Source organism: Salvelinus fontinalis, chromosome 5 (assembly GCF_029448725.1).
Source record: "Salvelinus fontinalis isolate EN_2023a chromosome 5, ASM2944872v1, whole genome shotgun sequence".
Lineage (NCBI taxonomy): Eukaryota > Metazoa > Chordata > Actinopteri > Salmoniformes > Salmonidae > Salvelinus > Salvelinus fontinalis.
This window is the reverse complement of record NC_074669.1, coordinates 47,030,581-47,058,498: the sequence shown is the minus strand read 5'-3', so window position 1 is coordinate 47,058,498 and position 27,918 is coordinate 47,030,581. Positions and strand designations below refer to the sequence as shown.

At 41.6% G+C, this 27,918-nt stretch overlaps 1 protein-coding gene across 1 annotated transcript in view; it reads right to left on the bottom strand.

Moving 5' to 3' along the window:
* Positions 1–629: 629 nt before the first annotated feature.
* Positions 630–27,918, bottom strand: part of LOC129855716 (myosin phosphatase Rho-interacting protein-like) — a 57,575-nt gene continuing 30,286 nt past the window's right edge. The window contains exon 3 of the mRNA XM_055923670.1: positions 630–2,830. Within this exon, the coding sequence (XP_055779645.1) occupies positions 2,780–2,830 (51 nt within the window). The 3' untranslated portion in view covers positions 630–2,779. The remainder of the gene's footprint in view (positions 2,831–27,918) is intronic.

The following is a 27,918-nucleotide window of genomic DNA, read 5'->3' as shown; positions in this document are numbered from 1 at the left end:
CGGCTTGTGTGTTTACATATCCAGGTATGAGAAAAAAGGAGAAACCCGCACACTGCTCGAGCTGACGAAGGCCTTGAGGCCGTTAAGTAAAGCTTAATAAATAGCAGTGATACTAGCAAGAGCAGTGTGCAGGCTTCTCCTTTTCTCTCATCTTATTCAACTGTTACCATGCACATGCAACAAAGATAGCTCAGATGTGCACGTGCCTTTTGAATTTTACATATCCAGGTATGCATGTGTGACATACACTAACATACGCTTCCTTGTGAGTCAAGCTCAGGTCTCACAAAATAATTTCTGTCTTAGTGTTCTCTCTGTCTCTCCCTTCTTTCCTGAGACCAAATGATCATTTCTCTTCAGTGATGGATCATTCCTGACAGGTAGATGGATGCTGAGGGGACAGACAGTTCAGACTGTGTTGTTTTTAACCCTTTGATAAGTACAATCACATATTTGTGATCATTGTTGAGTGGTCCCTGCAGCGTACCATCGCAAATATGTGATTGAAAATGTAGCAACAGAACGTATGATGCCACAATCACATATAAACACCATTGTTGTCTGAAAATTATATAAATAATGTTTTGTACTGATGGGAAATAAAGGTCTTCACAACTTTATTCCTCAATTTCACCTTTTATTGTAAAAGCATTACACGGAACACATCCACAGCCAAACTCATTCTATAAACCAGTCTAAATAACAGGTTGCGCTGACAAAAAACAAAACATAAGTTAGCAACCTAACAGCTAGACTTGTTTACAATGTACCACATCTCTGGTGAGTACAACGGAGAAATGTAATATTGTTTCGAAAATATATTCTTTTTTTTTTGATGGCAGCCATGTTTGTTTATGTTAGACAAGCGAAAACTCCCTAATCCCAGAATATCATTCACTATAAGATGCAAATAAACAAAGTCAAAGATGGCTTCAACCATTGCCTGAAAAATATTTATTTTAGTTTGGCCACTTTTCAGCATATTACAAGTCTTCGATGTACAGTGTATAAAATAACCGGAGCACATGACTTGACAAGTTGTTTACAGTTTGACAAATCACTAAGCAAATAAAATATTATCACCTCACAGATCATCACCCCAAATACAAGCCTACCGCCTAGGTTAACCGTAGTGTGAAAGCTAAACACGGTTGACAGATGTGGATGAAACCATTTTAGGGATGTTTGGGGGGGGGGTTTCAAGACCATGGTGGTAAACATGGGGGTATATGGGGGTATATGATGCAGGAAATATGACTATGATGGGGGATTTATCAATAAATGGGGGGCAAACACAGGATAAGTTTATAAGCTAAATAAAAATAAAACCCCTGGAAAGGGGGATCTGAGCTGGCAAACCTGAGGTACAATCTGATGCCGTGTTCAAAACAACTGGGAACTCAGAAATCTCAGACTTCCAACTTCAGTGCGTTCAAGACAACTGGGAACTTGGGAGAAAAAAAATGTCAGACTGTTTGTTTTGAACGGTCATCCAACTTGGAATTCCAACTCGGAATCTCAGACCTCTTTCTAGAGCTCTGAATTTCCGACCTGAAGATCACTGATGTCATGATTTAACCTCGTATTTTTCAGAGTTCCCAGTTGTCTTGAAAGAGCCATACGTCAGTCAGGTAAACCATCCCTTCACCTCGTTTTGTTACAACATCTTTGGTCTGACAGATGCTTACGCAACAACCAGCATGCATTGTATGATGTCAACAAACATGGCGCCACACATAGCTGGCAAATGGCTTAGCATTAGCTCAACATAATCAGTACAGCCTTCAAAAAAGTATTTTACACATATATGTGTACATTACAATCTATGCAAGAATCTAAATGCATGATTCATCACCAGTACTTGAAAAGTTGTGAATAAAACAGTAAATACATTATGCTCAATACATACTATGGTGGACAAATTGCAAGATTATGTTATAATACTTTTATTGCATCAAACGGTTGTTTTAAGCAACAGAATAGAGTATTATATACTGTATATTGTGTGTGTGTTCTCCTGAGGATGGGCCTATGGGAGATAACACTGACAGGAGATTTACAATGTCTTTTGCATGATAAAACCTAAAGAGCATTCCAGAGCATGAGTTAACGTTTCTGTTCTATACCATACCAGGGAGAGTTGGTTCCAGTTTGGAGTCGGAGGGCCAGACACTGGTCTCTACACAATGAAACCTGTTGACACAGCAGATACTGTCTGCTATGTATTATAGGTATCTTTCATACAAGTCTTAACCTTGTGACCCATTCTATATATCTGTTGTTTGTCATGTAGGTTGAAAGGGGTGTGTCTTGGCTATAAAATTCCTTTGTACTTTTGTCTCGGGGCTCTCAACAAATCATCTGAGCGTGAATCGTAGAGCAGCCATGACCAGCCATCATTATCGTAGAGCACTCAATCGATTCACTTTATATGTGTGCGTTGTATTGACCTGCTCCCTTATTAATAAGTCATTAAAGATTTAGTTTAAGTATAACTCTGACTTGTGGAATACGTTTGTCTCTCCTCATGTGATAGTAAAGAAATAACCACCACAATACATACAAGGGGTCCATGGGATCTAGGTTGCCTCGACAAAAATTCCACAGACATGTCCTGTGTGGTGTGGCTCGCCAAGTAGCTCTGGTCCCTCTCCAAGCGACTCTAGATCTTGACAAAGGGCAGTGAGCACCTCACTCTGGAAGTAGGGGGGCTTGACGAACCACACTGTTTCTCCATTTTGCAGGCCATCCTCCTTATCACTCATCAAGTCAACAATAACTACTGTCCAAATGTCTCTCTCATCCTCTGCAAGCACTCTCGACCATGCATCTAGAAGCAAAAACAAAGAAAACAATAGAGCACAGTAAACACATGTACCAAAGTCTTGCATATTCATATAATTCAAGAGATAATAAAGGGGAATTTCAACCTTTGACATGTATCACTCTTAACTTGATTGTAGTTCTCCCAAACAATTTTGGATATATTGTGAAATGACAGATTTGGCTATTGTGAAAGGGATAGTTGAATTCCATCCACCTGGTTGAAGAGGGCTCCACAGGCCATTACTCCATGCACTGGATGTATCACCCACAAACACTATACAAACACTGTTTGCATGTGATACTGTCAGTGCACATGTGGACTAGAGTAGGACATATTTTTTTGCCAAAACGTGCCTTTAGAAAGTATTCATACTCCTTTACTTTTTCCAAATGTTGTTGTGTTACAGCCTGAATTTAAAATGGATTCATTTTATATTACGTGTCACTGGTCTACACACAATACCCCATAATGTCAAAGTGGAATTATGTTTTTCGAAATTTCTACAAATTAATTAGAATTTAAAAGCTGAGCCGATAATCAATGTCTTGAGTCGATAATCAATTAAATGCATTCATAAAGCCATTTTTACATCAGCAGATGTCACAGTGCTATACAGAAACGTAACTTAAAACCCCAAACAGCAAGTTACAGTTGAAGTCGGAAGTTTACATACACTTAGGTTGGAGTCATTAAAACTCGTTTTTCAACCACTCCACAAATTTCTTGTTAACAAACTATAGTTTTTGCAAGTCGGTTAGGACATCTACTTTGTGCATGACACAAGTCATTTTTCCAACAATTGTTTACAGACAGATTATTTCACTTATCACAATTCCAGTGGGTCAGAAGTTTACATAAATCCAGAAAATGATGTCATGGCTTTAGAAAATTCTGATAGGCTAATTGACATCCTTTGAGTCAATTGGAGGTGTACCTGTGGATATATTTCAAGGCCTACCTTCAAACTCAGTGTCTCTTTGCTTGGCATCATGGGAAAATCAAAAGAAATCAGCCAAGACCTCAGAAAAAAAAGTTGTTTGAAATTCACTGCTCGACTGCGGTACCTTTCAGGTAATTGTATGTGTGGGGTACAGAGATGAGATAGTCATTCAAAACTCATGTTAAACACTATTACTACACACAGAGTAAGTCCATGCAACTTTTTATGTAACTTGTGAAGCAAATGTTTACTCCTGAACGTATGTAGGCTTGCCATAGCAAAGGGTTTGAAAGGGTGCTGGAAGATGGAACCGATAGAGCCCCCTCTGGACGTCCGCTGGTGACCAGCAGGTTATCCAACCGGATGGACAAATCCACCAGTTGGTCAAAGGTGAGGGTGGCATCCCTGCAGGCCAGCACACGTTGGACGTCCTCACCAGGCTGCATCGGTAGTGGTCGATGAGGGTCCTGTCGTTCCAGCCTGCTCCGGCGGCCAAGGTCCGGAATTCCAGGGCAAACTCCTGGGCGCTCCTCGTCCCCTGCCTCAAATGGAAGAGCCATTCCCCATAAACTCCTCGAAGTGGTCCAACGCCACGTCTCCTTCTCCCCACACAGCGTTTGCCCACTCCAGAGCTCTCCCCGAGAGGCATGAGACGAGGGCGGATACTCTCTCCCTTCCCGAGGGAGCTGGGTGAACGGTGGCCAGGTAGAGGTCCAGTTGTAAAAGGAACCCCTGGCACTGTGCTGCCGTCCCATCTTACTCCCTGGGAAGGGAGAGACGCATCCCACTGGGACTGACTACGGATGGGACGGGTAGAGGTAACCCCGGTTGTGCTGGAGACCTCCTGTCTCTCCCAGCAGTCCATGGTCTGGACAACGCGATCCATCATGGCACCAAGAGTGTTCCTGGACGCGCCCCTCGACTCCTCTAACCGGGGTACCTGCTCCTGCTGACTCAATGGTGGTGTGAAATTCTGTTAAGAGTGTGTACTGGAGGTGAAGTCAGGTGCAGGAGAGCAGAGTGTAGTGAACAGGCGCACTTTTTATTCCGGTCCAACGAAAGAACAAAAGTACACAAATGTGCCCAAGCACGGAACAATAGACAAAATGTATGGCACGTAACAATACCCACATAACATTAATACAATTTCACACAAAGACATGGAGGGGAACAGAGGACTAAATATATGCAGTGTGATTAGGGAATGAAAACCAGGTGTGTATGGAACAAGACAAAACAACTGGAAATATGAAAAATGGAGCGGCGATGGCTAGAAAGCCGGTGACGTCGATCGCCGAACGCCGCCCGAACAAGGAGAGGAGCCGACTTCGGCGGAAGTCGTGACAAAAACATTTACACTTGCATTGTAAATGAGGGCATAAACTGGGTCAAGACAGCAGCAGAGTAAGTAGACCTTGATGTAGTAAAATAAAGGTTAAATACAAATAAATAAATAAAAGACCTACAACACTTTTAACAGCACATTACTTAACACTAGTGAGACTCATGTCACCTCGGGTAGGCCAACAGTATATCTAAAATATATATCTAAAATATATATTTTTCATCTCTACATGTAGGTCTCCTGATTTAAACCCGATTGAACTTGTTTGGCATCAACTGAAAACATTCATCCATAACTCTGCCAAGCTTACAAGCAAAGGTGAACTGGTAAAGGCCATCAAGACGTTTTGGCTTGAGAAATTGACAATACAACAATGTAACAAATTGCAAGTTGGGGGGATTTTCACAACTACAGTAGCCGGGCTATGAAGAGTCTATTGTCCTGCTAATAGCCCATCATGGAAACATTGAAGCCACACCAATGTGTCAGATGAAACACCGTACATCTGGTGACCGTGCCAGCGTGTACTACACCCGGCCCGCTACAGCGGTCGCTAGCGCGATGGGACAAGAACATCCCTGTCGGCCAAACCCTCCCCTAACCCGAACAACGCTGGGAAAATTGTGCACCGCCCCATGGGTCTCGAACCAAGATCTCGAGTGGCAGCTAGCACTGCAATGCGTTAGATCACTGCGCCACTTGGGAGGCCCTTAAGCTTGTAACTGTAGTAGGGCAAAATGGTAGGCTATCTAGCACCTACCACTGAGCTAGCTAACATTGGAGGCTAGCTATACGTTACCGAGATGCCATCTTGTTCTCATGAAGTTACAGACAAAGTTAGCTAGCTTAGCTTGGCTACACTCAATGAATGTGAAAACTATTATTATCTAAATGTCCAGAGAACTCTGACAAAACCATGCTTATAAATGTAGCAAACATGAAAACAGGATAAATAAGGAGATATGGATTGTTGGTTTCTTTTCACTAGGCTTCTCTTCCAACACATGAAGTATAGAGCCACGCGCCTGCAGCCATTGAGAGTTTACGTGCTGTGCAGAGCCCGGAAATTTCCAGAAACTTGTTAATGAATAGTTGGGAATTTACTATCCCAGAAATTCCCATATCACGCAAGTGTTTTGGGATGCGTGGGAGTCCACACATTGCATGGGAAATTCCCACCCATGACCCTGCACTTCAAATTTTACAGGAATATAGCAGAACCGATTTCACCCAGAAACTCAGCTTTTCATGAGGTGTATATCTCAAGGCCATGTTCTCGACCAGGACAGGAAAGAGAGGGCAACTTAAAACTGAGTGTGTCAGACAAAACAGAGAAAAACTACTGTCTGTTCAAAATATCATATATCGTTAAAACAATCAGCCTGAGTGTGTGTGTATGTCTGTGTGCATTCGCAAGTGTGTGTGAGTTTCTGTGTGTGTTTGTGCTTGTCTCTTATACAGATCCCCCCTAGTGGCTTTTGGCTGTTCTAATCTCCTTCTCTCAGCAGCAGCCCATTAGACAGAGTGGTTGTGAGGAGTGTGTTGGAGAAGGCAGGATAGAGTGTGTGACGCATGTGTCCTACTGGTGTGTGTCAGCGCTCTGCGTGGTGTCTATGGTCGGTGTGTGTGATGACAGCACCGGACTGTGCAGTATGGCAGGCAGGGTCTCTCTCTAAAACTCGCTGAAGGGTCGCTCTCCGCTCCACGTCTTGGTTTTCCATGCATGGCAGATCACCTCTGATTCACTGGTTGGGAGAGAGATAGACCTCAAGATCAGTTTCATTCATGAATGGCCCCCACATCCAGCCCTTTTATTTACTCAAGAGTTAAAGGTGCTGTCTGTAAAAAAAATCCCTCTGTGGCCACGGAACGAAATGCAGAAACAATCGAGACTCAAACAAATACACACGTTCGCACGTACACGCAAGTGAGATATGAATGCCAAGAGTACGGGGAGCGCAGATTTATGTCTGCACGGAACAGCTACACACCCCAAAGATGTAGGTTTTATTTATTTTACAGAGCCTGAATTGCCAAGGTTATATTAATCAGTAGCAATTTGTACAAACAAGAGGTTGGTTAGCAGTGACTGCCTAGCTGATTTGATTTCTGGGTGCCAAGATATTGTAAGTTATCTTACTGAAAAAATAGGTTTCTGGCAGTTGTGGCAAATATTTGGCCAATTTGCCACAAATTTGCAGCAAGCTCATATTTTCACATACAAGTTAGTTTTGTGGAAAACCGTTGCGATAAATTTGCGGCAATTTGTGAACTTCTGGCAAACAATTCTGGGAAACTTGTGGCGAACATTCTTTAATAACTGATAAAAATAAATCCAATACAACTTGAAATCATCAGCAAGGTAATGAAGAAAATAGGAAAAGCTGGATATTTCCTAAATAAATTATTTAGATTTAAACAGAAAGGCTATAGTCTGACTGTTTGGTTCATGAAATAATATAAATTAATTATAATATTCAATCCTATCTTATGAAATGTTATCTTGTGAAATATTACATATTTAAAAATTGGGCTTTGTTTCAATGTGCTATTTAAAATATGTAAATATAATTTTTCCACATTTTGTTACATTACAGCCTTATTCTAAAATGTATTTTTAAAAAAATCCTCAGCAATCTACACATAATGCCAAAGCAAAAACTGTTTTTTAGAATGAATTCAAAATGAAAAACAGAAATACCTTATTTACATAAGTAGTCAGACCCTTTGCTATGAGACTCGAAATTGAGCTCAGGTGCATCCTGTTTCCATTGATCATCCTTGAGATGTTTCTACAACTTGTTTGGAGTCCACCTGTGGTAAATTGAGTTTATTGGACATGATTTGGAAAGGCACACACCTGTCTAAATAAGGTCCCACAGTTGAAAGTGCATGTCAAAGTAAAAACTAAGCCATGAGGTCGAAGGAATTGTCCGTAGAGCTCCAAAACAGGATTGTGTCGAGGCACAGATCTGGGGAAGGGTACCAAAAAATGTCTGCAGCAATGAAGGTCCCCAAGAACACATTGGCCTCCATTATTGTTAAATGGAAGAAGTTTGGAACCACCAAGACTCTTCCTAGAGCTGGCCACCTGGCCAAACTGAGCAATCGGAGGAGAAGGGCCTTATCAAACTGGGTGGGCTGGACATGCCAAGAGTTGAGTTTGGATTGGTCTGCCATATAGCACGCGTCTGTCTATTGGAGCTGGTCAGCATTTCTAAGTAATCGCGTCAAATGTATTGCGTAGTAAATCTGCATAAACCTAATGTCAAGTTAAAGTGTACTATTACCTAGCTAACGTTAGCTGGCTGGCTTGCTAGATAATGTTATGTATATGCTCTCCACTTTCTTGAGGACTGAGTTTTGAAATCAGTGGAATTCGAGTATGATCGGTAAGAAGATGGAGAAAACACCAGTCTGGATTACACGGTCAAACTAAGGGCAACCATGCATGACAGGAGATGCATCCAACCATGATAGTCTAGCTAGCTACATTTTCAGATGTTACACGTTTCTAATTTTGACAGAAAGTGGTTTCATTTCAAGTGTACTGTTAGCTAGCTAACGTCAGCTGGCCGGGTCGCTAGCTAACGTTATCTGTATGATCTTATTCTTCGTATCTCAGACGCATTTGCTTGACTAGTTATAGCCATATAACCTGGTTGGTTAGCTACCTGCAGATTCATGCAGGGTAGTAACGTCAGGAGTTGTGATTATGGTCCATTGTTTAGCTAGCTAGTTAACATTAGTTGGCTGGCTAACTAATGTTACGTCATGTGTTGGGATTCATTGTTTACCTAGCTAGCTATCTAGCAACATTTCTTAATGTGTGAAAGTTAAATATTTCTAAAAAATATTTTTTGAATTTCGTGCTCTGCCTTTTCAGTGGAATGTGGGAGGAGTTCCGCTAGCGGAACGCAGGGCTAGACCAGGTTAACAAAAGACTCTCGTTTTAGCGTGCCAGAGCGCAGAATAACTGATTATTTTTTGAACACTCAACACCGGTTGAATATGTCCGGTGTCAGTAAACCTCTGTAACAAAGGTAATTCAATTGTTGCCAGCAGCACAGTTAGTCACCGATGCTCCGGATAACATTAAAAAAGCCTAACAAGCTCAGCTTGGGAGAATAAAATGGTCAGAGTGGGGTGTTCTCTCATTATGTGTCTGGAAGTAGTTAGCCAGTTAGTTTGCGTGCTTGACTGTCGTTGTAAGGTCAGAGCTTTCGGAACAACCCTACTCATTGGCCAGAGTGTCCAGTGTGCGCTCTGAACGCGAAACGCTCTGAATTTACAAACGGACAATCTGACAGCACAGTTGAAGTCACCAACGCTCTGGATAACATAACAGCCTAACCAGCTCTGCTAGGGCGAGTAATGTTCAGTGAGCTGTTCTCTCTCTCTTTGATGTCTGGAACTAGCTGGCAAGTTAGTACAAAACGCAAAAGGCTTAAGAGTGTGTGAACAATGCTGAATGGTGTAGACAAAGAAGGGCTCTCCAATAGTAGTACCAATACATTGAAAGATGGTTTTCTCAAAGTGAGTTTACAAATTGATCAACTTTCAAAGCAGAATTACTTTCCCATTGTTTCGAGAGAAAAAAATGCAGTGTATGATATACCATTTTGTAGCTCTGCGTCTCTACTTTTATCCAATGTAAAAAACAGAAATTAAAATGTTGCTACATAAGACCAACTCCAGGTGGTGAGTCACAAATTAGGTTAGTTACAATGTGTCTACCAATGCCCCTGGTGTAATGTACATTTGCTGAAGCATTATGACAACACTGCATCACAATGGTAGGGAGTAACTGAGCTGGGCTTGGGTCATTGATAAATCATTGTCTCAACGCAGCCTTATAATTCTGTGAAAGGATCCAGGAACCCACATTATTTGGGTGTATCCCATCCTCCTTATAAAACGTATTTTGTTTCCAAAAGGTTTCGAAATTGTCAACAAAATGTACACCCATTGAGCTGCAATAATAACGTAGCCAGTTGTGAAGAGAAAGAATCCTGCTAAAGCGTTCAATGCCACGATTCAGTGAGGGCACAGGGCCAGATATGATGAGTCTTTTGTTCGTGTTTAGCAGAGAGCCAATCAGCTCTTTAAAATCCAGTTTCAACTGTTCAGAGCTGCCCTTCATAATATCATTACCCACATGGACTACGATAGAATCGATTTTCATGTCTTGATGTAATACATTCGGGAGCAGCTTAGCAATGTAATTTACGCAAGGGAGGACCCTTGTTTTAGCAACAGGAATGGTCATATTTCTTACCATGGAGCTGCCCAAAATCACGAATGGCGAGAAAATCAAGAAAATCCGCCCACTCCCACGCTTCACAGGATTCGGAGAACCCTTTATGGATGGGTGAAAGGCAGGATAACTTGAACCCTTTGCTCCCAATGCCTGGTGCAGGCCTCCGACAGATGGAGAAGCCCCACTTGATCCAAAGCAGGGGCGGAAGGTTGTCGACTTCAAAATCGTAGTAGCACTGCGGCCGCAGACACAGGCACCCCCACAGACGAAGGTGCAGGAAGCTCAGGCTCCAGGATGGCAAGACTACTTGTTGTTTGTATCCGCTCCGGGCCTCTCGTTGGGAATGTAGACTGCTTTGCAGGAGGCCGCTGTCTTCAGCTTCCATGGCTCGTGACATGCGACCATCGTTAATTGCCTGGCTCCTTGTGCTGTGCTCATTCGACTCCGCTATCAGATGGGGGAGTTCCGGGCAACACCGGACAGTTGGATAACAACAAACGACAAGGCGGACATGCATCCAACAAGCGCGAACATCGTTCAGCCACCGGCTTAGAAACTGTAAACATTCCACTCTGCGTGATCAAGGAAGCCACCTCAAGCCTATAATCCTCGACAAGTAAACAATTGCCGCATTGGAACTCTGAGTGATCCGGTTTGTCCCAAAACAAAGTGTATTAGATATAGCGCTGGAACCATTCATTTATTTATTCAGACAAAGAGGGCTCCATTGCAAAACGAATCTGGTACCAACTTCGTTAGCTTGATGGCTAACAGCTTAGCGTCTCTGTCAAGCAGACTTTAATCTGTCTGTTAAGTGGTATTCCGGGACAAGAAATAGCGGTCCCAGCTGTTAAAAGCTAACCACGTCGCGGAATCCACGCAAAAATAAGTTTGTTATTCATATTTAATTAATAGCGGTTATGTTTTAATCAAAAATAACAAACCGAGTGTTTTCCAGCATACAATGTTCAGCTTTGCACTCTGACATATGAATGATGGGAACTGAAACACGCTGTTGTACACGTCGATACAGAGCATCCCAAACATGCTCAATGGGTGGCATATCTGGTGGGTATGCAGGCCATGGAATAACTGGGACATTTTCAGCTTCCAGGAATTGTGTACAGATCCTTGTGACATGGGGCCGTGCATTATCATGCTGAAACATGAGGTGAAGGCGGCAGATGAATGGCACAACAATGGGCCTCAGGATCTCATCACGGTATCTCTGTGCATCACAGGAGGTTGGTGGCACCTTAATTGGGGAGAACGGGCTCGTGGTAATGGCTGAAGCGGAATCAGTGGAATGGTATCAAATACATCAATTACATGGTTTCCATGTATTTGATGCCATTCCATTCGCTCCGTTTCAGCCATTATTATGAGCCGTCCTCCCCTCCGCAGCCTCCATTGTTGTGCATTCATATTGCCCTTGATAAAATTGTGTTCGTTGTCTATAGCTTATGCCTGCCCATACCATAACTCCACCGGCACCATGGGGCACTCTGTTCACAACGTTGACAGCAGCAAACTGCTCGCCCACACTACACCATACACGCTGTCTGCCATCTGCTCGGTACAGTTGAAACCGGGATTCATCCGTGAAGAGCACACTTCTCCAACGTGCCAGTGGCCATCGAAGGTGAGCATTTGCCCACTGAAGTTTTTGACGACGCCAAACTGCAGTCAGATGAGGAAGACGAGCACGCAGATGAGCTTGCCTGAGACTGTTTCTGACAGTTTGTGCAGAAATTCTTTGGTTGTGCAAACCCACAGTTTCATCAGCTGTCCAGATGGCTGCGGCTGATGGTAGAGAAATTAACATTAAATTCTCTGGCAACAGCTGTGGTGGAATTTATTGCGTTCAGCATGCCAATTGCACGCTCCATCAACACTTGAGACATCTGTGGAATTGTGTTGTGACAAAACTGCACATTTTAGAGTTGACGTTTATTTTCCTCCAGCACAAGGTGTACTTGTGTAATGACCATGCTGTTTAATAAGCTTTTTGATATGCCACACCTGTCAGGTGGATGGTCTACCCTGGTAAAGGAGAAATGCTCACTAACAGGGATGTAAATAAATTTGTGTCCAACATTTGAGGGAAATATGCTTTTTGTGCGTGTGGAACATTTCTGGGATCTGTTATTTCAGCTCATGAAACATGGGACCAACAGTTTACATGTTGCGTTTATTTAATTCAGTGTCATTTTGTACAGTGTACTTATGGCTGCCTAGTTAGATTATTTATTTTATTTTATTTTACCTTTATTTATACAGGTTTTTTCTCACTGAGATAATATCTATTTTCCAAGAGAGACCTGGTCCAATAGCAGCAGGGGGAACAACGTTTCAGACAAAACAACTTACATACACTAACACAACATTAAACAAAACTATAAACACACATACAGTACAACAATTACATATTACATTAAAAACACAAACATCTTGACTAAAAACAGCTGGCCTAAAAACAATTACACTCTTCTATGATATGTACATCGATCAAGTGTTTAAACTCCACCAACGAAACTAAATCATCACATTTTAAAATGTTCAGGAGAGAATTCCAGGACCACGGTGCTAAGTAACTACCATGACCTGTTCTAATTTTTGGTACTGTTAGAAGCATATCAGAATGGGATCGTAATTGACATTTATTTACTGACCGGACTAAAAAAGAACAGAGATTAAAATGGCATTTAACCCAATATGGCCTTATAAATCAGTTTATACCAGTGTTTAAGCCTACCCAAGGTCAATGACAACCAGCCAACAGTGCTGTAGAGATCACAATGATGTGTTAGACGTTTCTGATGTGTAATGAACCTGAGGGCTGCATGATACACTGAATCAAGTACTCTCAGGGTAGTGGCTGAGGCCTGCATATATATAGCATCACTAAAATCTAAAACTGACAGTAATGTACATCGTACCAGCTCCTTCCTGGCCTCAAAAGAAAAACAAGCCTTATGCCGGTAATAAAATCCTATTTTCAGCTTGAGCTTCCCTATCAAGTTCTCTACATGCACAGTGAAGCTCAGCTTATCATCAACCCACACACCCAAATATTTGTACACTTTAAATTGCTCTATGGTATGTCCAGCCAATGTAGCAATGACATGATTTGAAACATGCCTGGCATTTGAAAATACCATGCATTTTGTTTTACCCGAATTTAGAATCAGCTTTAAATCATACAGATTCTGTTGTATGATGTTAAATGCTCTTTGGGCATTTTCAAAAGCTAAAGATAAACTACTACCACTTGAATAAAGAACAGTATCATCTGCATAAAAATTAACGTCCGCTGTTTCAATAAGATCCCCAATGTTGTTGATATACAAAATGAACAACAGTGGGCCCAAAATAGAACCTTGCGGAACACCTGAGCACACCTCTATGGACTCAGATTTACAACCATCTGCCATTACACATTGTGTATGATTTGATAGGTAATTTATAAACCAATCTAGAGCATGACCAGTAATTCCACAACATTTTAACCTTTGCACTAACACAGCATGGTCCACGGTGTCAAAAGCCTTCGACAAATCAATAAAAACAGACACACAATGTAACTTCTTATCAAGAGCACAGTGGATGTCATTTAAAACCTTCAATGTTGCTGAAACAGTGCTGTGGCCGGACCTAAAACCTGATTGCATTCCATTTAAGATGTTGTTTTCTTGGAAGTAGGTCTTTAGCTGCCTACTAACTAAGGACTCCAGTACCTTTGACAGTACAGAAAATGTTGATATGGGTCGATAGTTGTCAAGTAGCGAGGGATCTCCACCTTTCAGGAGAGGCAGTACAAAAGCAGATTTCCATAACTTGGGGATTTCCTTAACATCAAGCGTAAGGTTAAAAATACATGTTAAGGGGGGAACAATGATGTCTGCGGCTAGGTAAGGAGGCGGGGGTCTAGTTCATCAGGGCCAGGGAATTTTTTTAAATCAATTTCTGTGCACAGGGGTGTCAGTGCACAGGGGTGTCAGGTAAATTTATAGGGGGCTCAATTATACCTTTGACCTTTTCAAATAAACTGCCTTCATCTAAAAAATGCTGGTTCAAGGCTTTCAGAATGGAGGTTCTCTCAGTTACAATCTGTGTGTCGACCAACAATTGTTTAGGAAGCTGTGTATCTTTTCTGCACTCCAAACCTTTCACTACTTGCCAAAATATGGATGGATTATTTAAATTTTGTGAAGTAGATTTCAGGTAGTGGTCTGTTTTCAATTTACGGATCATAGCCACACCCATATTTCGAAGACGTTTAAAAGCCTTCCAATCATCTGCCAAACCAGTCCCTCTTGCTTTAGCCCACATAGCATTTCGTTCCCTTATGATTTAAGTTCCTTAGTAAACCAAGGGTTCTCTCTGCCCTTAATCCTGAATTTTTTAAAAGGGGCATGTCTATTGCATACATCCTGGAATGCGTTGTGGAAGTAAGAAAAGGCTAGTTCAACATCAGGGATTAATTCCATTCTATTCCATTCAATGTGTGAAAAACCTTGAATATCAAACCGCTTCCAGTTTCTTTTCGTAATAACACATGGATATTTCTTAGGAATTTTACCATCTCTCACACAGGCAATAGCACAGTGATCACTTATGTCATTTGCAAAAATACCAGATAGACTAGATAGGTAGTATATTTCCCATGTACCAAGATGACCGCTCATCTTGCCTCGTTGAGCGTACCCAGCAGTGCGTAATGTGAAATAATAATATGGTGGCATTAGCTCATTCTACACATAGTTAGTTTTCACGCATGGGCCTATTTGTCAGTCATGTATGGTCGAATGACCTTCACTGGGCAATTGAGAGCTCTTAAACTGCGCTTTCTGCCGTACATGTAGTAATCGGCTGGCTGGGGTTCTGCTGTTTTGGGGGATTTGATATATAGCATGTTGTGCTTACTGCCTATAGTTGTATTTTCATCTTTATATGACGCTTCACTCTGGCAGTCAAGGCGCATACCCCTAAGGCCAAACCAAGCATTATTCTCTTTTCTAATAACTGGTTAAATGTACACTACCGTTCAAAAGTTTGGGGTCACTTAGAAATGTCCTTGTTTTTGAAAGAAAAGCATATTTTTTGTCGATCAAAATAACATCAAATTGATCAGAAATACAGTGTAGACACTGTTAATGTTGTAAATGACAATTGTAGCTGGAAAAAGGCAGATTTTTTTTATGGAATATCTACATAGGCGTACAGAGGCCCATTATCAGCAACAATCACTACTGTGTTCCAATGGCACGTTGTGTTAGCTAATTCAAGTTTATCATTTTAAAAGGCTAATTGATCATTAGAAAACCCTTTTGCAATTATGTTAGCACAGCTGAAAACTGTTGTCCTGATTGAAGAATCAATATGTAACGGTGGTCCTCCTCCTCTTCAACCGAAGAGGAGGAGTAGTGATGGAACCAAGGCGCAGCGTTGTGAAATGACATATTTAATAAAGACGCGACAAAACAACGAAGACAGAAAACGAACTATACTTGAATTTACTAACAAAATAACAAAACGAATGTGTAGACAGACCTGAATTATACGAACTTACATAAAACACGAAGAACGCACAAACAGGGAAAATAGACTACACAAAAAGAACGATGTACAAAACAAACCGAACAGTCCCGTATGGTGCGACAAACACTGACACAGGAGACAACCACCCACAACGAACACTGTGAAACAACCTACCTAAATATGACTCTCAATTAGAGGAATGCCAAACACCTGCCTCTAATTGAGAGCCATACCAGGCAACCCTTAAACCAACATAGAAACAGACATCCTAGAATGCCCACCCAAACTCACGTCCTGACCAACTAACACATACAACAAACTAACAGAAATAGGTCAGGAACGTGACACAATAAAACTTGCGTTCTTTAGACTAGTTGAGTATCTGGAGCATCAGCATTTGTGGGTTTGATTACAGGCTCAAAATGGCCAGCAACAATTAGCTTTCTTCTGAAACTCACCAGTCTATTCTTGTTCTGAGAAATGAAGGCTATTCGATGCGAGAAATTGCCAAGACACTGAAGTACATTAGAGTGTACAGTTTGAGAAACAGACGTCTCACAAGTCCTCAACTGGCAGCTTCATTAAATAATACCCGCAAAACACTAGTCTCAATATCAACAGTGAAGAGGTGACTCCGGGATGCTGGCCTTCTAGGCAGAGTTCCTCTGTCCAGTGTCTGTGTTCTTTTGCCCATCTTAATCTTTTCTTTTTATTGGCCTGTCTGAGATATGGCTTTTTCTTTGCAGCTCTGCCTAGAAGGCCAGCATCCCAGAATCGCCTCTTCACTGTTGATATCTCACTTCAATCCTAGGAAGAGGAGGACGGGTGTCGGGTTTTTAACAAGGTGCTGTGTTCCTTCTCAGAAAAAGAAGGGAGTGGGAAGAACAGAGTGGCGGAGAGATTAAGTGTTCAGCTGAGAATTTGAGATGCATAATTTATTAGGGACAAAGTAATTAAACAGCTGAGAGAGGCCCGGAGGACAGACGCAGTCTGGATCAGGTAAAGGAGATGGAGGAGGGGGAACACTGGTTCCATCCCAAATGGCACCCTTTTCCGTATATAGTACAGTACTTTTGTCCAGAGCCCATAGACCCATAATTAAGAATGAGTGAGGTAGAGCTTGTTGAATATCACGGCCCAGCCACATGGCATCAAGAGTAGTGAGTACCCAGATATATCTTCTGCATAAGATCTAATACACTGGAGGCCAACTGCCCAGACCCAGTACTGGTGGTAGCTGGTAATACTAATGGTGTGAAACGTAATCCTCAGCCTGAAGTGTCGCCACTTGCATTGCCGAATTGCTAGCTTTTTGCGTGGCACAGACTGGTAAGACGCTCCAGGAGGGCGTTCACATGTGCTAACAAAGGCAGTGTGTTATGTTCGTCATATAGCTCCTGCGAGTTGTATGGGTCTGTTGACTCACCGTATTGTTATCCAGAAGGGCCACTGTACTTTGGCTAAACGTTGTTGTTATGCTAGCTGAGGAACGTGAGCATGTTCGAGGGATGGCTATAAAACCAGAGTCCTTTATAAAGAACAAAGTCTCATTCTTCCAACACAACACAGAAGTCCTGGGTTCGAGCCTCATTGTGAGATGAAGTGGTACTCACTAAGCAGGCAGCGTCACGTCCTTTACATTAGCACTAGTAATCCAAAAGTAGTGAATCCCTCTGACTAGACACACCACTATACACTATGGAAATTCTCTATTGAACTCGCTTTTAGTCCAGGACTAGGCTTAATCTGTGTCTGGGAAATCGGCCCTGTATGTGCAGTCACGATATAGCTATGCTGCTGCTCTCAGCTATTTTAAAGTGGTCCCACCTGAGTCTGTAGCTGACCTGAATTCTACCTCTGCTCCTGGCTCACTTCTGCTACCCCCCACCCCCCCACTCCCACCATTGCCATCCTCTCTGACTCCCACTGCTTGACATTTAACTACACAGGTAGGCATTGTAATGTCACTTCCCCCACACCCCACTCCCTTCTCTCTCTCTCTATCCCTCTCTATCCTTTTCTAATTTTCAGGGCATGGTGTTGACGTGGTAAATATTACCTCCTATTGTCATGGCATTATTATCTCCTTCCCACTCTCTTTGTCCTCCTTCTCTCTCCTGAGCCTCCATTTCATTTAATGAGACTCGGATCAAAGAGAGGGAGAGAAGAGCTTCTCCTTTCAGGTGGAGGGGGAGAAGGGAGAGTGGGGACAGTAGGAGGTAACAGCGGGACTCTGATCATGGTTGCCAGAATCCCACAGGGCTCAACTTTCACCAGTTACATAATAGTTTCCCATCTGCCTGGAAGGAAGTATTCCTGAACATGCACACATGCCCCCCCAACTGGCGCTTGCTTTCTCTGACCTCCCCCCTTCATATACACACTCTCACGCACACACACGTACCTCCAGACTGGGAGCATGTGATAATCGGATGTGAGAAACTGCTGGGGACACTCAGAGCCCATTATCTGAGTAATGATGTCTTATTCATGCTGCAGGAATAGAAGTGTAATTATACTGATCTCTCTCCCTGTGTGCATTTCTCTCTCTCTCCTCTTTCAGTCTCTACTCTACAGAGTGCTGTTGAGGCTACTGTAGACCTTCATTGCAAAAGTGTGTTTTAATAAATGATTTGGTGACATGTGAATAGAATGTTGTACAGTTGTATCTAAAAAAGGTACATTTTAATGTTGAACTATTTATATTTTTCTGAAATTCACTGAGGCTGGTCCTCCCCTTCCTCCTCTGAGGAGCCTCCACTGTCACAGAGTTCATGAGCATAGTCAATTAAGTAATGCTTTAGTATTAATTTATGAATGATGCGCATGCACACACACACAGCTCTACCGCAACAGTCACACTACTCCTGGATCTTGGACCCACCACTTGGGCAGGGACTAGGATTAGTTTGCGTTTTACACAATAAGCACTGATCAGGGTACCAAATGCTCCAGGATCAGGATCAAACAGGGATAGACTCAATTTACACTTGGTATTAAAGACCTGTATCCAGTTTAAAGAACCAGATAACAGAATCGTGATCTGATTGTGATCATATCTGGCAGACCACCTCCGGAGGTGTACAGGCTCACATTGTGTCTGGATCTCTAATGTATCAGGCTACTGAAAGCGCATACAGGGCTTTCGAAAGGAAAGCGTATATAGCGCAGAGAAAGGAAATCAGCATGCATTCAGGGCACATGTGAAGCTGCCCTTAGTGAAAGTGACTCCAAAGGCCTTAATTCCACTTTCCCTCGCTGGGCCATGGGATCAACCCAGCCAGCCAACAGGTAAACAGAGCTGCCATGACACCAGTACCACTGCATTAGTAATAGTGCTTATAAATGACACGGCTTATTCATGGGTATTACTGAATGTATACAATATTCATGATGAGCTTACTATTAATGAGTTTCCCCTCCCCTCTTCAGTCCAGACTCCACACCTGCAAAAAAGTTGAATGTAAATTTTAAATGTACTCTTGCCAAATGGGACCATTTCTCAGACACAGGTTAAGCCTAGCCCTGGACTGAAAAGCACTTTAAATTGAGAATCTCCAATGAGTTTGCTTTTTAATCCAGGATCAAATTTAATCTGTGTCTGGAAAACCTTTCCTACATGTATGTACACATTTGAGTAAAGCACTTCCATGTTATGCTCAACTGCACTTTGATTCAAGTGAGTAGTAAATCAACTCAGGTTGTCTCTTCCCCAACCCTACTCCTCTCTACGCGGATCATTAGAGTTCATTACAATGCATTAAATCAGGCAAGAGGAAATGGAAGGGGTGTGTTTAGGCATTCATTACTTTAATTATAGAAGACTTGAGTGGCTATGCAGACAATAGAGTCAAGAGCTGTCTAGGGTTTCTCTGACCAGTGAGCCCGTTTGCAGTATATTTGCATTGCTGTGTCTCCATTCCTATAATTGTTACAGCATGACTCAATGGTTGCATCCAAAATGGCACATTATTCCCTATATAGTGCACTACTTTTGACCTGTGCCCAAGAGGGGTGCTGTTATAGAGTGTTATACAGACCAACTTCGGGGAACTTGTAAGTACTGTAAACAATTGACGAAGTTGGATGTTTAGTGGCCCATTATGGATACAGAAAAAAAAGAGGGGAAAAAATGACAACGTTACTTGTGCAGGTCTTTGTCTATCTGACTGAATGTATATTTACCTCTCTTCAGTATTTCAACTTTGTCTGACATTTATTGATGAAATCACAGGAGTAACTTTGACCCCTTTCTTCTTTTCAAGATCAAACAAATGAGGCTGATTGATTGGTATGTTTAAATTGGAAAATTTAAATTGACCTCAACATTATTGTTCTTTAAAAGGTTTTTCCAGGTCACCCAATGAAAAATTATAGTCCCCAGTAAGATGCACTAATTTCGGCATGACTGTCTACAAGTCAGATATACAATAATTCAGTCTTTTGACCGGACCCTGTACAAACACTTGAAAACTGTTCTCTCAGAATCCATACAGTTCCTTAAAGAAAAATATTACAATAACCCAAACTCGGTGTTCTGGTAGCTCTCTCTCCAAAGTCCCCACACCCTTGTGCGTGCACAATATAGTCCGGTTTCTGAAATCTGGCAACCCTAGTAGGATACTTCATAAGTGACATTTGTTTTTTGTTTTTATATATTTTATATTTGAACCCTTTGCATTCGTGGGAATTGGCCTATCTTGATAGGCACAAATGTAAAAAAAATCCTACCTGGAGAAATATGAGAAGCATATGCATAACCATGGTAACAATTGAGAGATTATGGGGAAATAATCAGACCGAAGGTTCATCTGACACACGACTTAATCCAAACATTAGACTGTTGATTTTAAGTGTATTTTATATTTACTGTAATTTTTGCAGCATTTGTCTATATACAAATGGAAATGTCATGGAACATTTAGAGTAAGTGCAACATAAAACCAAAAAGAAAATGACAAGGGCTTGAGTGAGAGGTCTAACTGTGGCCTAAAAGTGTCCACACATTCATAACTTTTTGAGACAAGTTATAATTAATTAATTATAATTGACATCATAGCTTTCACCTGGATTCACCTGGTCAGTCTACATTGGAAAGAGCAGGTGCTCCTAATGTTTTGTACACTCAATGTTTATTTCCTGCATTTCAAAACCTTTTGCCATGGGGCAGAGCGAGAAATATGTAGTTTTATAATGCTATTCTACACATTTTGTCATGAGTCTCATAGCTTTTTGAAGTATTAAAGCAAATTTCAGTCCTGCTTATAAAGGCTTCATAAAGCCTACATAGGCACTACATAAATGTGCTACAAAACATCTATAACCATATGTCATGCATAACTGTGGCATAATCACCCATGTCAAATGTGGCATAACCCACTATGTCGAATATGATATAAACATGTGCTTTATATAGGGTGACTTGTTGGGTCGAAGGATGGCATATGCTTTAAAGTGATGTCATGTTAGTCACATTACACCTACTCTTGTTCCCAAACACTTCCACTCAAATACACAGGTCTGGTGGACCAACGCATCAAACTTGACGTTCATTAGTTTGTCATTAGTTTTAATAAGATAACTATTGCTAAACCCTACCCATATGTACAATTTAAGACTTGTTGACTGTGTTAAGTAGTGACGATGAAAATACTTTAATCAGAATACTATAGGAACGACCTTACTATGGTCACTCCCACTAAGGCAAACTTTGAATGGTTGATCCCAAGCGTATATGTGCTGTGTGTGCAAAAGCCTGGGGATGACAATACACCAAGAAACACTTACCTTGATGAAAGCCCCCAACCTTCAAAAATTTAAAGAGTCTTTCTTCTGTAACCAAGTTACTTGTTCCTCAGTACACAAACATGCACACAACAAAAACAAGCCATACCGCACGGTGCTGGGCCCAGTCAGGTCTTTAACACATTCACCCACTGCTCCACTGACCGATCAGCCACAAAATGTTGGCACCATTGTAACAGGTTGTAATCAAGCCCTGGTTTCCAACATGGGAACATAAGAGGTATGTATACCTGGTGTGGTGATCTCAGGTTGGACTACTCCAAATCATCTTGGTTCTAACACACACACAAATGCAAGCTGTGCAGATCCATCAAGCTATTTAAAAACCTCTCACACCCTACAGTAACCTGTGGATCATGAGAAAACCTTCATAAAATCAGCAGAATGTTAATAACCTATTTATTGACACTTCATGTAGTGTCCTGTAATACTTTGAAGTGAGACACCTTTGGTCATTTATAACACACACACAAATGCCTTGTATCATATGACTCTAAAGTAAATAAGGTCAGACACCTTTGGTCATTCATAACACATACAAAAAGTCCAGCAATGCAATTACATGGAATGTTACACAGGGCTGTGAATAGTGTAGCTTGTCCCTGAGCTGGTGGACAAATGGTTCTTGCCTCTCTTCCTGCTGTAGGTACTGCATGTTGGTTCCAACATGTAACAACAAAGAAAGTTAGAAGGTCTGTTAGGAAATGCCTTTGTTAAACCATCTGAATAAGGGCATTTATGTGATGTGCCAGAAACTCTAAATAGGAAGATGGAAATCTACATTCAGTTCATATTATTATATTCCTCTTTCATTTACAAATCTCATGACATGACTATGAGACATGGCTGTATCTAGGGGGATTTGTATTTAGCTGAGCCTGCTAGCTAGCTAGCAATTGCTATGAAGTCACCAAAATAATTTGAAATAACAATTGTGGTAGCAACAGTATGTAGTCTAACTTAACACTTAAATACTACAAACTAGTTTAAAGTGCAATAAATAAAGGTTAACGTACTTGTTTTTCGCTGTCCAGTGGCAGCAAAAGTGGGGCATCACATGATCAGCATCTCGTCAGTGACACTAAAAAAGTACTTCCGGGTCACGGAATTGAGAAAATGTTCTAAATAAAAGTCCCCCACGTAATAGTAGAAATGTGTCAATAACCATTCATGATATATTATAAATAATTGTCTAAACATTAACAATGATTCATATTTGTTCATATTTAAGTGACATTTGCATTAAATGTGGGTTTTAAAACATGTTCCAAGATCAAATATATGTCCCCAATGTGAATCACTGTACATGGAATACATATTGGCTTAGAGCAAGAACTATTCTGGGTGCAGCAGTAATTATTGTAGGGAATACTCAGTAGGGTCTGTAGAATGTATACATGGTGTCATTTCATGGGGTCTGAATAATACAGAGTGTTGCTGGCCTTTTACTCCACCCATTCCATTGGTGGCCGAATCATTTGCGCTTACTGCACTACTGAAAACATGATAACCAAACAACATTGCAGGGCATGCTCACTGAAGGGCAACTACACTCACAAATCAAAGTTTCTTAGATTTTTTCTCAGAACTTAAAAGTCATCCCCTGATGTGGTTTAAGCATTGTTGTGAACACAGAAAATCAAATTGTTATGTTTTTCTATTAACAAAGTGTGAAAAAACTGGGGTAAACCAGAAAAATTGTGAAAACCTGCAAAAGCAAAACCAAGAAAACGTCGTAGTCCATGTGGGGTCAAAACAACATCAGGAGGGCTAGCTCTGAACTTCTGAAAATTGATTTTAAAGACTTGATTCTAGCACTGAAAGATTCCAAAAAGCGGCCAATCATTTCAGGTCCGGTACCATCATTGGGCCACGGGTGTGAAAGATTCTGCATTACACACCTAGCCAAAAGGTGACTGTAGATCAGTTGGATTCACCTTCTGGAAACAGAAGATGCTCTACAGGAAAAATCTACCATTTCCAGCTACAGTAGTCATTTACAACATGAACAATGTCTACACTGATCAATTTTATGTTATTTTAATGGACAAAAACAAGGATATTTCCAAGTGACCAAACTTTTGAACGGTAGTGTATGTGTTATGGCTTTACACCCCCTGCCATATTGTAGATAAAGAGTTACCTTGTCTAACAGAACACAGACAGTGTTCTTTAAAGGAAGCTTCTCAAACGTAATCAAGGTAAAATCAGGAATTCCCCAGGGTAGCTGTTTAGGCCCCTTACTTTTTTCAATCTTTGAGTAAAGCCAGTGTGTCTATGTATGCGGATGACTCAACACTATACACGTCAGCTACTACAGTGACTGAAATGACTGCAACACTAAATGAAGAGCTGCAGTTAGTTTCAGAATGGGTGGCAAGGAATAAATTGGACCTAAATATTTGAGACAAATTATTCTCTAAACCCTAAACCTTACTAAATCTTGTAAAGAATAATGTGGAAATTGAGTAAGTTGAGGTGACTAAACTGCTTGGAGTAATCCTGGATTGTAAACTATCATGGTCAAACCATATTGATACAAAAGTAGCTAAGATGGGGAGAAGTCTGTCCATAATAAAGCGCTGCTCTGCCTTCTTAACAACCCTATCAACAAGGCAGGTCCTACATGCCCTAGGTTTGTTGCACCAGGACTACTGTTCAGTCATGTGGTCACGTGCCACAAAGACGGACTTAGGAAAATTAAGGCTGGCCCTTAAAAGTACACGGGGAGCTAACATTAATGATATGCATGTCAATCTCTCAAGGATCAAAGTTGAGGAGAAATTGATTTCATCACTACTTGTTTTTGTAAGAAGTGTTGACAAGCTGAATGCACCAAGCTGTCTATTTAAACTACTAGAACACAACTCAGACACCCATGCATACCCCACAAGACATTCCACCATAGGTCTCTTCACAATCCCCAAATACAGAATGGACTATGGGAGGCACACAGTACTATATAGAGCCATGACTACATGGAACTGTATTCCACATTGGGTGACCGATGCAAGCAGTAGAATCGGATTTAAAAAACAGATCAAATACACCTTATGGAACAGAGGAGACTGTGAAGAGACACACACAAAGGTACAGAGATACACATACGCACAAAGCACTCTACACACATATACATTGCAATATTTTTGTATGGTGGTACTATACATTTTTTATTGTAGATATGTAGTGGTGTAATAATGTTATATGATGTACTGTTTTATCTTTTGTTTTATATGTAATGTAAGTGCTTTAATGTTGTCACGCCTGTTCCTGCTCCTCTCGAGCACCAGGCTGCCCATCATTACACACATCAGCACTCATTGGACTCACCTAGACTCCATTACCTTGTTGATTGCCCCTCCTATATCTGTTTGTTCCTCGGTTAGATCCCTGTGTCAGAATTAATGTAATTTTGTTTTCCCCTGTCCAGACGCTGTCCGTATTCTGTTCCTGTCCGTGTTTCATTAAATGTTCACTCCCTGTACTTGCTTCTCATCTCCAGCTTCTGTCCTCACAAATGTATTTGGACCCCAGGAAGAGTAGCTGCTTCCTTGGCAGCAGCTAATGGGGAGCCCTAATAAATACAAATACAAATACTTTAGAGTATGTCATCCTGCAGCACAGCATTTTAGGCGAAGTTGAGGTCAGGTCCAATATTGACTATTGGGCAAGGTTGGGCAATCCTATAAATGTTTTAGTGAAATATAATATCAACATTTTGCAGACACTTTAATTCAAAGCAACATACAGTCATGCATGAATACAAATGGGTGGTCCCGGGAATCGAACCCTGGCATTCCAATGCTCTACCAAGATGCATGATATATACGAAGTAATGGCGCCGAAGGTGATGGCCGCATTTTTGGATCCCGTAATCAATTGTGCTGTTGTGTATGTTTTTTCACGTTATTTGTAACTTATTTTGTACATAATGTTTCTGCCACAGTGTCTTATGACCAAAAAGAGCTTCTTAATATCAGGGCAGCGATTACTCACCCCGTAGGAATTATTTTTCTTCAACGAGTCGGATGTGAAGGATTTACTCCAGACACACGACAAGGCCCTCATCCCCATCATTTACAGGCGGAAAGGACAGAGATATCATGGTTGACGGTCCGGGTGCCTTGTAAGAATCCGTCGCTGAGAGTGTAATCTACCTTTACCATCGGTCCTATTAGCCAACGTACAATCAGTTGATAATAACGTAAACTAAATACTAGCACGTATATCCTACCAATGGGACATTCAAAACTGTAATATCTTATGTTTCACCGAGTAGTGGCTGAACGGCGACATGATAAACATACAGCTGGCGGGTTTTAAGCTTTTCGGCAGGATAGAACAGCGGCCTCTGGTAAGACAAGGGGCGGCAGCCTATGCATATTTGTAAATAACAACTGGTGCACAAAATCTAAGGAAGTCTCAAGGTTTTGCATGCCTGAAGTAGAGTATCTCATGATAAGCTGTAGACCACACTATTTACCAAGAGAGTTTACGTTTATATTTTTCGTAGCTGTCTATATACCACCGCAGACTGATACTGGCACTAAGACCACACTCAGTCAGCTGTATACGGCCATAAGAAAACAGGAAAATGCTCATCCAGAGGCAGCGCTCCTGGTGGCCAGGGACTTTAATGCATTTATCAGCATGTTAAATGTGCAACCGGAGGGAAAACAACTCTAGACCCCCTTTACTCCACACACAGAGACGCGTACAAAGCTCTCCCTCACCCTCCATTTGGCAAATCTGAGCATAACTATATCCTCCTGATTGCTGCTTACAAGCAAAACCTAAAGCAGGAAGCACCAGTGAATAAGAAAGTGGTCAGATGAAGCAGATTCTAAGCTACAGGACTGTCTTGCAAGCACAGAGTGGAATATGTTCCGGGATTCATCCGATGGCATTGAGGAATACACCACATCAGTCACCGGCTTCATCAATAAGTGCATCAATGACGTTTTCCCCACAGTGACGTACATACATACCCCAACCAGAAGCCATGGATTACAGGCAACATCCACACTGAGCTTAAGGGTAGAGCTGCCGCTTTCAAGGAGTGGGACTCAAGGCCGGAAGCTTATAAGAAATCCCATAATGCCCTCCGACGAACCATCAAACAGACAAAGCATCAATACAGGACTAATATTGAATCATACTACACCGGCTCCGACGCTCGTCGGATGTGGCAGGGCTTGCAAACTATTACAGACTACAAAGGGAAGCACAGCCACGAGCTGCCCGGTGACACGAACCTACCAGACAAATCCACAGATGATGCAATCTCTACTGCACACAACACTGCTTTTTCCCACCTGGATAAAAGGAACACCTATGTGAAAATGCTCTTCATTGACTACAGCTCAGCGTTCAACACCATAACACCACTCATCACTAAGCTGAGGACCTTGGGACTAAACACCTCCCTCTGCAAATGGATCGTGCACTTCCTGACAGGCCGCCCCCAGGTGGTAAGTGTAAGGAACAACACATTCGCCATGCTGATTCTCAACATGGGGGCACCTCAGGGGTGTGTGCTCAGTCCCCTCCTGTACTCCCTGTTCACTCATGACTGCATGGCCATGCACGACTCCAACACCATCATCAAGTTTGCTGATGACACAACAGTGGTAGGCTCGATCACCGACAACAATGAGACAGTCTATAGGGAGGAGGTCAGAGACCTGGCCGTGTGGAAAAGGAGGACCGAGCATGCCCCTATTTTCATCAACTGGGCTGTAGTGGAACAGGTTGAGAGCTTCAAGTTCTTTGGTGTCCACATCACCAGCAAAAAAAAGGTAACATAAAATATACTCCAGTATGAATTTAAACGACTACAACCAGAAGTGTGTTGAAATAATGGACCTATACATTTAAACATTATTTCATCTCTAAAATGTTTTTTCTTTAATCGCGATAAAGTTGTGAGCGGCACATTATTGTGGTCTCAAACCAGTGAGCATAACCTACATTCTTCAAGAATATGAGCAACCTGGAATTATTACTGCAGTTAATTGCTGCAGTTATTAAAAAGTGCTGTGAATGACACACTTCCTCACCGAGACCAATTTCCTCGTTTCTCCGCATACATCTGAGCATCCTCATAAACCAACATCACCCATTGTGAGTCAAAAAATGTGCCAAATTCATATGACGGGACAGTGACGTTTCAATTTCCATAGCATCGCTGTAAAGTTTTA